At 44.3% G+C, this 14,083-nt stretch overlaps 1 protein-coding gene across 3 annotated transcripts in view; it reads right to left on the bottom strand.

Moving 5' to 3' along the window:
* Positions 1 to 1,731: 1,731 nt before the first annotated feature.
* C13H15orf39 (chromosome 13 C15orf39 homolog) overlaps positions 1,732 to 14,083 on the bottom strand; it is a 44,385-nt gene continuing 32,033 nt past the window's right edge. For 2 of the 3 annotated variants that reach the window (XM_029574947.1, XM_029574948.1), the window contains exon 3: positions 1,732 to 4,330. In XM_029574947.1, the coding sequence (XP_029430807.1) occupies positions 3,435 to 4,330 (896 nt within the window). In that variant the 3' untranslated portion in view covers positions 1,732 to 3,434. Of the gene's footprint in view, positions 4,331 to 5,414; positions 5,449 to 14,083 lie in introns of all 3 variants that reach the window. The other variant, XM_029574949.1, reaches the window with a different exon arrangement.

The raw sequence follows: 14,083 nt of genomic DNA on the forward strand, positions 1-14,083 counted from the left end.
AGTGGTGGCAGCCTGCCAGTGCTCCAAGCGCCTGCCTGTTTTCGGGGCTCGGTTTGACTCTCCTCCTCCTCTTCTGCCTCTCACATAGCCGTGCCGCACTTGCCGCAACTTCGCACTGGCCTCCTGGGAGTCGCAGAGGAAGAGGAGAGTCAAACTGAGCCACAAAAGACAGGCAGGCAGAATCTGCCTAGGAAAATAAATCAATGCTCGATTTGAAAGGGAAAAAGGGGGGTGGCTGCGGCCAGCCGCCCCCCCCCCCCCAAGTGTCCAGTCCTGCTCCATGGAAAAACTGGCAACCCTACAGCCCACCCTGTCTACTGAGCTTCTACTAGATGACCAGTCATCGCCTGCCCTGCAACAACCCTCGAGCTGTCCAACACAAGCTTGAAATCTGTCACTGTTTTGGGTCTTCCACCCCCTCTGCTGGTCAACAAGAGGCAAGAAGTATTTTCTCCATTTTCTTCTGGGATAAGGGGGGAGGCAGGAGGAGCAGCTTGGAAGATGCCTGCTTGTATGTGTCCTCTGTGACCTCAGGTGGGCTTGTGGTGCTTATGGGAAGCAGTTAAAAGCTGTAGAAAGCCCCCACTCTCCCCTGACCTGGGCACAGAGCAAAACGGACTCTCCACATTTTCTCAGTTATAATACACAGGGTGATAAATCTGTGGGACTGGAGGTGTGCGTGTGTGTGTGTGTGAGTGTGACTGGAGGTGTGTGAGTGTGTCTGGAGGTGTGACTGGAGGTGTGCGTGTGTGTGTGTGTGAGTGTGACTGGAGGTGTGAGTGTGACTGGAGGTGTGCATGTCTGGAGGTGTGCGTGTGTGACTGGAGGTGTGCGTGAGTGTCTGGAGGTGTGCGAGTGTGACTGGAGGTGTGCGTGTGTGTTTGTGTGTGTGTGTGAGTGAGTGTGAGTGTGTGTGTTTGTGTGATGGTGTCCCAACCATACGTTGTCAGTGGCTTCAGTTTTTTTCCTGTCTTTCTTACTCTGGGCCAAACTGCTGGAAGGAGGAACTTTTAGAATGGAACGGCAAACACCCGCATTTTGTAATCTCTATTTACTTCCCATAGTAAAGCAGTGGAGATTTTTTTTTTTGAGAGAGTTCATCCTATGAAAATACTGACCCAAAGTTTCTAGTTTTCATAGTTGTCTGAGATATTCCCATTTTCTTCCGGCGAGCTAAATTGGTTGTCCATTCTTTGAAGAGTTATTTTGCCCTCAGCCATACAGACAGGACCTCTTTTACATCCTAGAAAATTTTTCCAACATTCCCTATGTTGGAAAATATACAAAGCACTCATGTAGTGGGCCTATTTGCCCATCCAGGGACAAAATAACATTAAAAAGTTGACCAATCAACTTCAGTCTTCATGGGAAGGGCAAAATGGTGCAGGAACTTACCCTAATGAAAATAACCCAAGAGGAATCAGTGGCCATTGAAAAGTACAACAAAATCCAAGCATGCGTGTAGTCTGACTACTCTTCGGTATAAAAAAAAGCATTTAAATAAATAAATAAATAAAATAAATACTACGACAGCATTTGTTTGAAAACGTCTGACCTGGGATGGCGCTCTTACAATACAAGAAGCTTTAACCACACACTTTAACGGCAGCCAGCAGGAAATCTCTGACAAGGACGACAGATTTACTATTTTTAGCTTGCACGTTTGGGAAGAAAACAAGCCAAGCAATAAATACTAATAATTCACAATTCTGAAGAGCAAAAAACACAGAGTTCAAATCCAAAAGACTTTAATCGTGTTGAAGCACCTGTTAAAGCTGAATTCATACAAAATATTAAATAACACAAATAACTTTTCTTTATACAAAAATTACACTATAAACAAACTGGTGCCCAAGCCCCTTTTGTACAATGCTACTCACAGAACACTCCAGCGGGCACGGGGGGGTCTGAAAGCAATTGCACCCACTAGGAAGCGTCAGTTCAAACAGTCATGAGAAAAACAGTGACCCCCCCCCCCCTTTCCCCTGTAACACACAAAGAATCTGGGAGCTGCACTGATCTGCCTTGTCCCCCCAGTTTTAAATAAATACTTTAGTAGTGAAAAATTCTGTCTTGTTCAACCATGGTTTTCATGTATCTATGTCTAAAATATTCACAGGCCGCCACATTTCTCCTCTCCAGCAGAAGAAAATCCAGCTTCTGATACAAAAAAAAAACAAATCACAAAAAAGAAAAAAAAAAAAATCTGTTCTTCATTCTGCCACTCCTCTCATTTCACATGTGAGACAATGGCAAAATAAAATAGGATGTGCGCTCAACAGCGAGGCTGGTAAGAATGCCACCTGTTTAAAATAAATAACATTTTAAGTGTTGCCTATTCCTGTACAGTATCCACTGTCTATTCTGCAACATCCTTGAGATGCATAAGTGACAGACATGGTGATCAATTCAGTTGCTTTCAATTTTTCTAAAGCTGTGAAAAAACCCCACACTTCCAGTTTAGGAAATAGCCAGCCCACACAGACGTTTAACTCCTGGGCATATGGTTTTTGCACCTTACTGAACGTGAATCCTCATCTTGCAGGACCAGACTACATTTCTGAGTCTTGAAACCTCTTCCCTGTGCTCACACCTGGCGTTACAGGATGCAGAGAGGGAGAGAGTCTCTTTGGAAGAACAAAACCATGTCCTTCCTTCTGCAACCATTCGTTTAAGTGGCTGCACTGCTGCAAGAGTTAAGAGATGGACCTTAAAATACCTTGCAACTGCTGGCAAGCCTGTGTGAACGTGCTTAGTGCAAAGGGGACCCCTCAGATTGCCCAGTATAAACCAGAACACCGTACTTTCTTCTCAGTGGGGACAGATACGGAGCTCTTGCTTGGGAAAAACGTACAGTATATTGAGTGGCACTGAAGTAAACTTTTTGTTTATATCACAACAAAATAACTTAGAAATATATGAAGAGAATGCAGCAGCTCCTTATTAACAGTACATTAAAAACCTTATTTTTGTTTAAAAAAAAGATAGAATGTGAAAATAATTGTGCCACCTACAGCAACTTTTTAAGCCCCTTCCTAAAATACAAACACAGATGGGACAAAAAAGTCAAAATCTCAAGGAACCAGTACAGATGAATAAAGTGGTCAAGAGCGAAGAGGACAAAGGGGGGACGTGTACCAAAATCAGCTCCGAGAAACAGAAGGAATGGGACAGTGATCGGCACAAGATCATTGCAGTTCAGGAAATATCCTAACACCACCACATCATAAGATACATGGATAGATGAGGGGGAAAAAAAAAAAGCAAAAAATTGATCAGATTGATTTGTAAGATTGACACTTAAAAAAAAAAAAGTCTGCTCCATGGCACATTTGGCAAGAGTCCCAGGAATGTTGTGAAGTTTGTAGAAACAGCTCAGCAGTTTTCACGGGTCGTTTTTTTTTTTCTTTAACCCCACACTGGTAACGCGGCCTTCACTTTTCTACCTCCAACCATCCGTTTTCATAGTCCTGCAGCAACTCCAGATAGTACTGCCACTCTGGCTCACTGTCGTACCTGACCGCATACACAGTCTCGAGGGGATTCTGGTGCCGCTTGTGGATCCGCAGCACCAGCCCCTGGTACCAGGCCTCCGTTTTATCATTCTCCTCGTACAGATGCCTTATCCGCTTCCCCACCAGCTCTGGGTACGGGAGGGAGGCTGCTCTGGGCTCCAGGCAGTGTTTATGCGGGTGGAGGGACTTGCTAAGCAATGGGCACTCTCTGCTCTTGCCTGGGCATTTCTTCTGTTGTGCCCCGTGCACCATTCGCTGAAATTTGATCTGGACCATGGAATTTCGAAGATGCAAAACCCTAGAAGTGCTGCGCGTTTTTCTGGCAATCCGGGCAGTTGCTTTCTTCACGTTGACCTGAATTTCCTGCCCACTGGGAGAGTGGTCTACCTGTAAGAAGCCTTTGGCATTTTTAGTGCTGGGTGAGAGACTCGTCTGTTTTAAATGAAGGGACCGGGATGGCTTTTTGGACTGGAAGATTCGTTTCTTGGTACAAGAGGGCAAGGAGATTCTCTTTAATTTCAGAACCAAAGACTTGGTTTCTTTCCTTGGTGATGCCTTCTTCCCATTAGGATAGATATGGAGCCCCTTCTCTTCCTTTCCAGGAGCTTGATACTTCTTAGCGGCAGAGACATCCGTCCTTTCTGGTGCAGCAGGGACTCTGCAAGTAGAACGCATCACTTCCTGTTTCTTGCGTTTCTCCCCCATTGCTGGACCAGGTCTCTCAGGAAGTGCTGCTACTGCTCTCTTATTTTTTTCACACACCAGGGGTGGGACTGCCTTCTCTTGTCCTTCTGAGCTCCCCTTGCCATGTTCACCTAAAAGAGGAGGAGAATAGCTATGATTAAAATTGGCAAATTCATCTGGTGAAGAAAAGCACAGAACAGGCAGCTGATGCAACAATACACAGTGCAGAGGGTGGTCATGTTTGTGCTCTACAAGCCCAACATACAGCTGCAATAATCTCCCACCTGGTCCTCCCCCTCTTCAACCCCTATCCAAGCTAGGATGGATAAAAGAGCAGTATGCAACACCCCAACAATAAATCCAGGGCATGCAACACAACGGAACTAGCTTTTCATTGCCCATTCGCCCTCAGAGTAATGTTCGGCTTGCAGAGGACCTTTACTTTTATGCCTGTAAGAGAAAGCAGGCAATACATCTGGTTAAAACCATAGGATGCTTAATGGTGGGAGTATGGGGCACAGGAATAAGAACGGTGCTGAACAGGGATCGGGCACTATGGAGGTCAGGAAAAGGAAGAAGTGTGCACAGCAGAATAGTTACATGGGGCATTAGCAGAGTGTTTCTCAATCTGGCCCTTGAGGAGAATACCCGACCAGTTTGATTTTCAAAATATTGCATACAATGAAGGCAGTGTATACAAATCTCTCTCTCGTGCAAATTCATTGTGGATACCCTGAAAACTAGAGTGGTGGGGGGGTGGTCCCTTCAGACTAGGTTGAAAAACACACTGCATACCAACGAAGGGCAAGGACAAGGTGCACAGACAGATCACTGTGTGACCCGTATCACAGTACTATGGTGTGCTGCAGCTCAGGACTGGGAGTCGTTAGCAGAGCTGTGGGAAGAAGCTTGCGCAGCACCCAACAGAACCATACCTAACCCAGACACTCACTTTTACAAAGGCACAGAACACTCCTAGTTAACTAACCACACGTGAAAGACATCTTTTCTCAGTTTAACCTGGATGTTAATGTATGGGAGGGGGATGAGAAGGGAGAATGGGGTGCAAAAATCAGACAGAGTAGTCTTCTACCTCACATAAAGTCACAAAGCCAGTTGTTTAGGCACCAGCCAGCCCAGAGTCAGCCCTCGTCTCTGTCTGAAATCCCCTTTTAAACACATCATTTGCTTGGTTTATAAAGAGCGCATACGTACTTGGAGGCATGTAGGCCAGCCTGTGAACTGGAACCTGTAAAAAATAAAGTTAGTGGTAATAATCTGGAAAATTAGTGGAAATATTCTGAACTGTTAGTAAGGTTAGAAACAACAGATTTCAGGAGAGAACAGCTGCAAACCAACTGGAATTAGCGCCAGGAAGGAAAACTAGAAATAAAAAGTTCAAAAAAAAAAAAGACTGCCAGTAGGGAGAATAGCATGAGAACAGGGAATTTAACTCCTTTTCACAACACTTGAGGTGTTAATTTCACAGAGGGAGAGAGAGAGAGAGCACTGCACTCCTGAAACCTGTGCAATGCAGATTGAATAGAAAAAGCCTCTCAGTTTGTTTGATCATCTGATTGGATAAAATGTTCCAATACAGTACATTCAACCCACAGGATGCTGGATTTGATGGAGGGCCTCTCTTTTGTTCATTTACCCAGATAAAAAGGTTTGAATACTGAGGATCCGGTTACAATACGGTCACCCCTGCGGTTCTACGAGTGTTTTCTAATCTAAACATGCAGCTTTTCCCACTACGTATTAATACGATCAGTAACGAGGAGGCAAGGAATGCGGACTGCAGACCCAAAAGATGGGGGAATAAAAGCAGAACAGGCCAGAAAAAAAAAAGAAAATGTCCATTAGTTACAGTTCTTGGAGGAGCAGCAGGAAAAACCCAAACAGGTAAATTACTGCTTATTCTTATATATGGGGGGGGGGGGTTTTTTGCCTTTTTTTTCTTTTTTCTTAAAGCTATTTAGCTGGTCTTCCATTTTTGAAAGAACTGAAAACAGATAGAGAGAGCTGGTTCTGTCTTCACCTGCTGACCCAAGATAAAAAAACAAAACAAAAAACCCCACCTCTTTAAAATTGAAAAAAAAAAAAAAAAAAGAATTCAGAGGAAAGAAATACAGAAAGCTTCTGGTAGTTTTCCTCCTGCTCCTTTGGGTTTCCAGCTCAATCAAAACCAGATCACTATTGGGCTCCATCACCATGAGCCTTCACTGACAGCATCCTGAGGTTTGTCCTATAACGTGCCCTCCCCTGCAGTGAAAGTCCCTGGACCAGGCGTCACAGGCTCTCTCCAAACCCAGCTAACGTGCTTTATTTTATTTGTATTTTTATCGGGTGTCTTAACTCCAGTGTGGGGAAGTTTTATGGTATTGTCTGTGTTTTATTGGGTGTCATTTAACTCAAATGCGATGAAGTTTTATGGTTTTGTTTGTGTTTTACCTGATTATGGATGCTAAAAGTGTAAATGGCTAAGAGCCTCGGCAGTTAAGCAATAAACAAATTCAGGTAAATAAAAAGGACTGGAGCTAGAAATGCTTCCTGCGTGGCATCTCCAACCCTGGTCAGCCCCGAGAGCAGAAACATGGGCAGAAATCAAACCCAGCTCTTCTGCATGGAAACATACAGCTTAGTCACTTGAGGCACAGGCTAAACTTTTTTTTTTAAACAACTTTCTTTTGTAGAGGTCTATGCAAGGTACAGATGCTTTACTATGATCTGAATTTAGAAACAGACAGGTAGAAAAGAATCACAAAACCCAGTCAAGTCTGCTCTTTCCCGAAGGAGAGCTCACTCCCATCTCAGCCTTTATCCGCACATCACTGCATCTAAGTATTCTCTGGGCTTAATTTAATTTTATTTCTAAATTGAAACTTCTTCAAAACGATATACAGTAAAAACTATTGAACCCGGGCTCTCTTGTATTCTGTGACTGTTTTCATCTCCATCACATGTACTGGGAGGGTACTCCACGTATCTCCCATCCTTTCTGTGAATAAATATTTTTATATGTTCAACATTCAAGAGTGCCACTAGCAAGCTCACAAACTGTGAGTGGGATTCTTGAGATCGTAAGGCGTGTAGGCCCTACTGAAGAGAGAGTCGGGCCTGTGAGCAGGCTCGTACTCAACAATGCCCATGGCAGCCCCTCTCTCTCCACAGGTTCCCTGTCTGAAAGAGAAACTCAAGGGATAAGCCACTCACAGTCTCTGGCTTGCGACAGTGGCAAAAGCTTGCTACTGACCATCTGGTGAGAAGGGGGAAAGAAGTGATGGCACAAGGTAGGTCTGCTGACAGTTTGAGTATTCCTTCTATTGCTCCTGAGTCTACCGCCCGCTTTCTACCTCCTGTCAGAACCCCCTTTTTCTAGAAATTTCTTCCAAGGGACATCTTGCAGCTAAAGAAAGTTCTAGAATAAGAGGTTATGAAAGAAGACTCAAGAGAGAGGTAAGGGAATCCCTCTTCATAGAAAGTGTGTTATTGGAGCCCCAGCTCCTTTATTTTGAGGTGGAGTCTGTGATTTCAACTAGCCCAGTAGTACCAAAAATCTTTGCAAATTTTTTTTTTGTTATAGGTTTGTCAGGGAAAAGCCTTCGAATTTTCCCTAGCAGACCTGGGAACATATGAAGCAGATCCACTAGCCTAATGAGAATCACTACAAATCTCTCAAAGCTTTCCAAACTGAATTTTCTGATCCACTTTGGAATTCCTTTTTAATAAAAGGCTTGTCAATCCAATTAACAAACCTTCAAAATGTTTCCGGGCACAGAATGGTCAGGTGAACCTATTTTAAAGATGTGCATATTTTTCTGCTCATGGGTTTCGTGCAGAGTTTTCTGGTACATGATAGTTTCAAGAATTGACAGTCGTCACCAAAAAAGGAGGGGTATTCAAGATCACCACAGAGCCTACCCTGCTTGCCCCCAAGTCACTTTCCTGTTCCTTCAATTTGCTTTGTTGGCAAAGCTACATACATATAAGGAACATAGGCACCTGCAAAGGGATTGCAGTCACTATCATATGTACTAGAAAACACAGAGCGACTTCCTTAGGTAACTGGATTTTCCCTGCCCCCGTTGTCTTCCTCTTGCTATTTTACCAGTTATTTCCCTTCCCTAACTTTTCTCTGGTACTTCAGGTATGCGAGTGCTTCTTAAGGAAGGTGGATTTCATTAGGTCACTACTCCAGTCGCTGTCAGAGACAACCGCTTTATGCTCCTGCTCTGCTCCATGGCACAGCTGCTGCTGCCTGCTCTTTTCAGTGGCACAGACCCAGTGTTCTTGCAGCCACAGCTCCCAACTTATCTCCACTGGCAGAGAGGGCACGACATGAAGGGGAGGACAGCTAGGGCTCCTGGCATCACTCTTTGGGAGCCACTGAACTAGCTGCTTGAACTACAGCCTAGGTCTGAATACAAATGCAATACCTGCGCCCACATGCCAGCTGCAAAATATAATGTACGTGCCATTAACTAGCGTCTATTCCTCAACTAAGTTCAGCAGCCTTAGCAGTTTGTAATCCGCGAAAGGACACAGACCCCATCCCATGACTTTTTCGTTTAGAAGCCTCTCATGAGGGACTTTGTCAAACGCTTTCTGAAAATCCAAATACACTACAACTACTGGCTCACCTTTATCCACATGTTTATTAACCCCTTCAAAAAATGAAGATTTGTGAGACAAGACTTGCCTTTGGTAAACCATGCTGTGTTCCATTAAACCATGTCTTTCTATATGCTCTGTGATTTTGATCTTTAGAATAGTTTCCACAATTTTTCCCAGCAGTGACATCAGGCTCACTGGTCTATAGTTTCCTGGATCACCCCTGGAGCCCTTTTTAAATATTAGGTTACAAATTTTAACTAATAGATCTGAAATTTCATTATTTAGTTCCTTCAGAACCCTGGGGTGCACACCATCTGGTCCAGGTGATTTGCTACTCTTTAGTTTGTCAATCTGGCCTACTACATCTTCCAGGTTCACAGTGATTTGGCTCAGTTCATCTGACTCCTCACCCATAAAAACCATCTCCAGAACCAGTACTTCCCCCAATATCCTCATTAGTAAACACAGAAGCAAATAATTTAATTTAGTCTTTCTGCAATGGCCTTATCTTCCCTAAGAGTCCCTTTAACCCCTTGGCCATCTAACAGTCCAACCAACTCCCTCACAGGTTTCTTGCTTTGTATATATTTTAAAAAGTTTTTAATTATGAGTTTTTGCCTCTATGGCCAACTTCATTTCAAATTCTCTCTCTGCCTGTCTTGCCAATGCTTATGCTTTTTCCTATTTTCTTCAGATGCATCCTTCTTCCAATTTTTGAAGGATGTTTTTTTGGCTAAAATAGCCTCTTTCACCTCACCTTTTAACCATGCCGGTAATCATTTTGCCTTCCTCCCACCTTTCTTAATTAATGCATGGAATACATCTGGATTGTGTTTCTAAGATTGTATTTTTAAATAACATCCATGCCTATTGTACACTTTTAATCTTTGCGGTTGCACCTTTCAGTTTTTTTCTAAGTATTTTTCTCATTTTATCAAAGTTTCTCTTTGAAAATTTTGTGTTAAGCTATAGATTCACATATTGCCACCTTCCAACTAGTTCAAATTTGATCATGTTATGATCACTATTGCCAAGTGGCCCCACCACCATTACCTCTCACCAAATTCTGCATTCCACTAAGAATTAAATCTAAATTAGCTCCCTCTCTCGTTGGTTCCTGAACCAATTGCTCCATGAAACAATCCTTTATTCCATCCAGGAATTTTATGTCTCTAGCATGTCCTGATGTTACATTTACTCAGTCAATATTGGGGCTGTGTTTACTTTTTACAATAAAGAGACTGCTACTTATATCTTCTTCTATATTTATATTGGCGTTAAGGTCTACTAAAGACTTATAGAAATATAGAAATGACAGCAGAAGAAGACCAAACGGCCCATCCAGTCTGCCCAGCAAGCTTCACACATTTTTTTCTCATACTTATCTGTTTCTCTTAGCTCTTTGGTTCTATTTCCCTTCCACCCCCGCCATTAATGTAGAGAGCAGTGATGGAGCTGCATCCGAGTGAAATATCAAGCTTGATTAGTTAGGGGTAGTAGGGGTAGTAACCGCCGCAATAAGCAAGCTACACCCATGCTTATTTGTTTTACCCAGACTATGTTATTCAGCCCTTATTGGTTGTTTTTCTTCTCCCCTGCCGTTGAAGCAGAGCGATATGCTGGATATGCGTGAAGTATCAGTTTTTCTTCTCTCCTGCCGTTGAAGCAGAGAGCTATCCTGGATATGCGTGAAGTATCAGTTTTTCTTCTCCCCTGCCATTGAAGCAGAGAGCTATGCTGGATATGCGTGAAGTATCAGTTTTTCTTCTCCCCTGCCGTTGAAGCAGAGAGCTATTGGTGTTGAAGGTCTATTAAATACTTTTATATAAAGCTAAAAACTAGAATACAAAAATAACATTTTTTGATTCATTAATAAAAATATTTTTGACAGTGATGGTGAATGATTAGAAGACCGGTTGGGTTTTGTGTTAAAAGCACAACATCTGGCTTGCTGACACCGTCACTTAGGCTATATCTAAAAATTGAATTTGGTTTCCCTGATTATTTACAGGTAATTGAAATACCCCATTATTACTGCACTGCCAAATTGGTTAGCTTCCCTGATCTCTCTTAGCATTTCATCATCTATCTGATCATTCTGGCCAGGTGGACGATAGGAGTATACTATCACTATACCCAAAACACATGGGATTTCTACCCATATAGATTCTACTGAGGATTTAGTCTCGTGCATGATCTTTATCCTGTTGGACTCTATACCCTTCTGGACATAAAGTTCTACACCCCCACCAAGTTGATCCTCCCTATCATTGCGATAGAATTTGTACCCTGATATAGTTATGTCCCATTGGTTATCCTCCTTCTACCTGGTCTCTGAGATGCCAATTAGGAAGCGCAAGTATATTGATATTTTTAAATTGCTAGAAGGGCGGAGGGGTGGGAGAAAGGATGGTAGGAAAAAAAGAATAAGAAGCTTTTCTGTGGAAAACAACAGAGAGTGCCTTGCACAATACTGAATTGGATTTGATGTTTTCTTCGCTTGGCGAGTGTTATTGGACATTATGATGCGGCGCAGTATGGGCCATTGTTGGGTATGCTGATGCTATATTGGCTTCCAGCAAGGATTACGAGGGTTGGGCATGGATCAACTATGATGAACGCTTCACAGACAGGATGGAGAAGACTAAATGTCTGTCTTGGGGTATTACAGGATGTAGATTTATGGCTCACCCAGATGACCAATAAGGCATTGGGAGCATCAGCGGCGAATTTGGATAGTGCTGTCTAAAGGATTGCGGGGAAGCCTTTTCAAGGGGTTGCTGAGCCAAGTAGCATGACTAAAGGGAGTGTCGGGCTATTGGATGTCTGCTGGAGATTTAATAGGTCAGCCTGCAACTTTTCAACTTTGTTCAACCTATAGAGCCAACCATCCAGCAAGCAAATGCCCTAGGTGGTCAGGAGGTGGTGCAGCTCCGGGGAGGTGCAGATGCCGGCAGTTTCATGAAGTGAGTTGTTCGTGCAGGCCAAACACCTATTCGTGGTGCAGCAATGGAGTCTTAGCTACGGGTGTACCCTAGGAAGGAGGTAGCACTTATTTTAAGGGGTTTTCGTTTGGCTTCAGGATCCCTTGTTTGGGCTTTGGGAATGTTGGTGGGGTGGGAATTGTCCTTCGGTGAGGAAGTTGAGTGGCGAAGCTCAAATGAAGTTGCAGGCAGAGCTGGATTTAGATCCTTTTGTGGAACCACCATGGCAGGAATGATTCTGTCCCCTCTGGCAGCTGTTCCCAAAAAGGAACTGGATAGGTTGATTTACAACCTGTCTTTTCCTGAGGGAACTTCAGTGAATGATGTTATCCATAGGGAACTTTGCACTGTGCGGTATGCATCCTTTGAACCGGCAATTCAGCTTGTGCATTGTGGTCATGGCACATTTATGGCTCTGATTTCCCAGACATTAAAGATGCTGGGAATACCTAGGGCAGATTTCATGCCTCAACCAAAGAAAAATCCCATTTTGGTTCCTTTGTGTAAAGCCTCTTGGTACTCCAGTTCCCGGCAGGGTTTCAAATCCTCTCTCTGCTCCTTGCTGTACTTCGTGCTTCTGTGGGCTCTCTGGGGAGCCAAAGGTGTCGCCACCTCTGATAAAAGAGAAAGAAGCCCCCCTAGCTCCTGTTCTGGAGGGTGGGAGTCAGCAAACCTTTATTGGGAGGTTCGGAAGGTTCCACTACCTGAGCCCATGCCCCGTCTGGCCATCTGGGATGAAAGGACTGAGACCTACTGAAAGGTCGCTCCTCTGTAGGGTTGAAGATGCTTGGATTCCCTGGCATGACCCCTCATGCCAAAGAAGCGTGGTGGTTGCTTCTTATTCTCCGGCAACAGAGGAACGAGGGATTTGCCCCACTTATTGGCCAGTTTCTCTAACTCACTCCCACACCAAAGCAAGCCTTTAAAGGGCAATTTTGTAAGGTTAGCCTTAGAGGTCGCATCAGCTGACCAATTTCTCAGCCATAACTGACGCCTGGTCACTAGTACCAAAGTCAACTCCCTGGCTGAGGTGCGGACCAAATCACAGCCCACATCTGCCAAAAAGATGGTTGCTGGCTCCATAACTGCCCTGGAATTCATTCCAGATTCAATCGATTTCCTGAGAGAGAAGTAATCAAGAGCGAGCCACCAGGGAACAACAAGCAACTGTCTGCAAGGTCAAGGCCACTGCTTCAAATACTTGCTTAAGGATGGCCTCAATCCTCCAAGGCTGCTCCTCCCTCCACGGGGATAGTCGCCAGTTGGCTTCCAAAGCTGATCCTCTTTTGAAATTAGCCTCTGGTGCGTCCCACTCAAGATCAATCAATTCTTGAATGGCCTCCATAACCAAGAGGCTTTACACAAAGGAACCAAAATGGGATTTTTCTTTGGTTGAGACATGAAATCTGCCCTAGGTATTCCCAGCATCTTTAATGTCTGGGAAATCAGAGCCGGTAGCTCATCTCTATGAAAGAGTCACAACATAGTCCTATACGGTTCCAGTCCCGGAGGAATTTCCCCATCCTCCAGAGAGAGTCAGGATCGGCCTCATCATCAGTGCCATTCCGATTCCTATTGGGAAGACCTGCTGCCAATCTAGGTGTACTTCGGCGCTTTAACAGTAATACCGGGCGAGTGAGAGGTCACCGTCTGCGACTCTGACCTGACAGGATTGGATGGGGCTGAAAACTGCACCTGAAGAAAGGATTCAAATCCCTGATAAACTTCTACCCAAGAAAAGGCAGAAGGATCCATGCCAAAACCAGAAGGCACCTGTGCTCTACCCACCGAGCTACTGTCTCCCGCTGACGAATCAGTTAAAGGAGTTTCAAGGTCAGGAGCTTCTCCTGAGATTTCTTTACCTAGGCAGTCATCAGACTGGGAAGAACCAGGTTTAGTAAAATCAGAGGAATATAGTTCTCCCATAGCCTCTAAGCAGTGCCTGCCATCTTAGAGGGCACACCAGTCTGAAATGCCCAAATATGACCGGTAGCAGAGAGAGAAAGGCGCTTATGTTTCTTAGCCACAGGCACCATCAGTTAGTCAGTACACTTAACAGATGACTGAAGATGTGTGTCCAGCTGAATTCACGCTGTAAAATTTATGTCCAAAATGTAGGCGTTCCAAGGCTAGGCATCCCAATCTAGGCACAATGAAACGCACAACCAATGCGGCCCATATTGTGCGCACAGGCAGCACATGCCTAACACGGAAGCCACTGTCACCCGGACGCCCAAGCAGGCATCCGACTAAGCATCCAAAAACCGGGTGCACAACCTGCGA

This window comes from Rhinatrema bivittatum, chromosome 13 (genome assembly GCF_901001135.1).
Source record: "Rhinatrema bivittatum chromosome 13, aRhiBiv1.1, whole genome shotgun sequence".
Lineage (NCBI taxonomy): Eukaryota > Metazoa > Chordata > Amphibia > Gymnophiona > Rhinatrematidae > Rhinatrema > Rhinatrema bivittatum.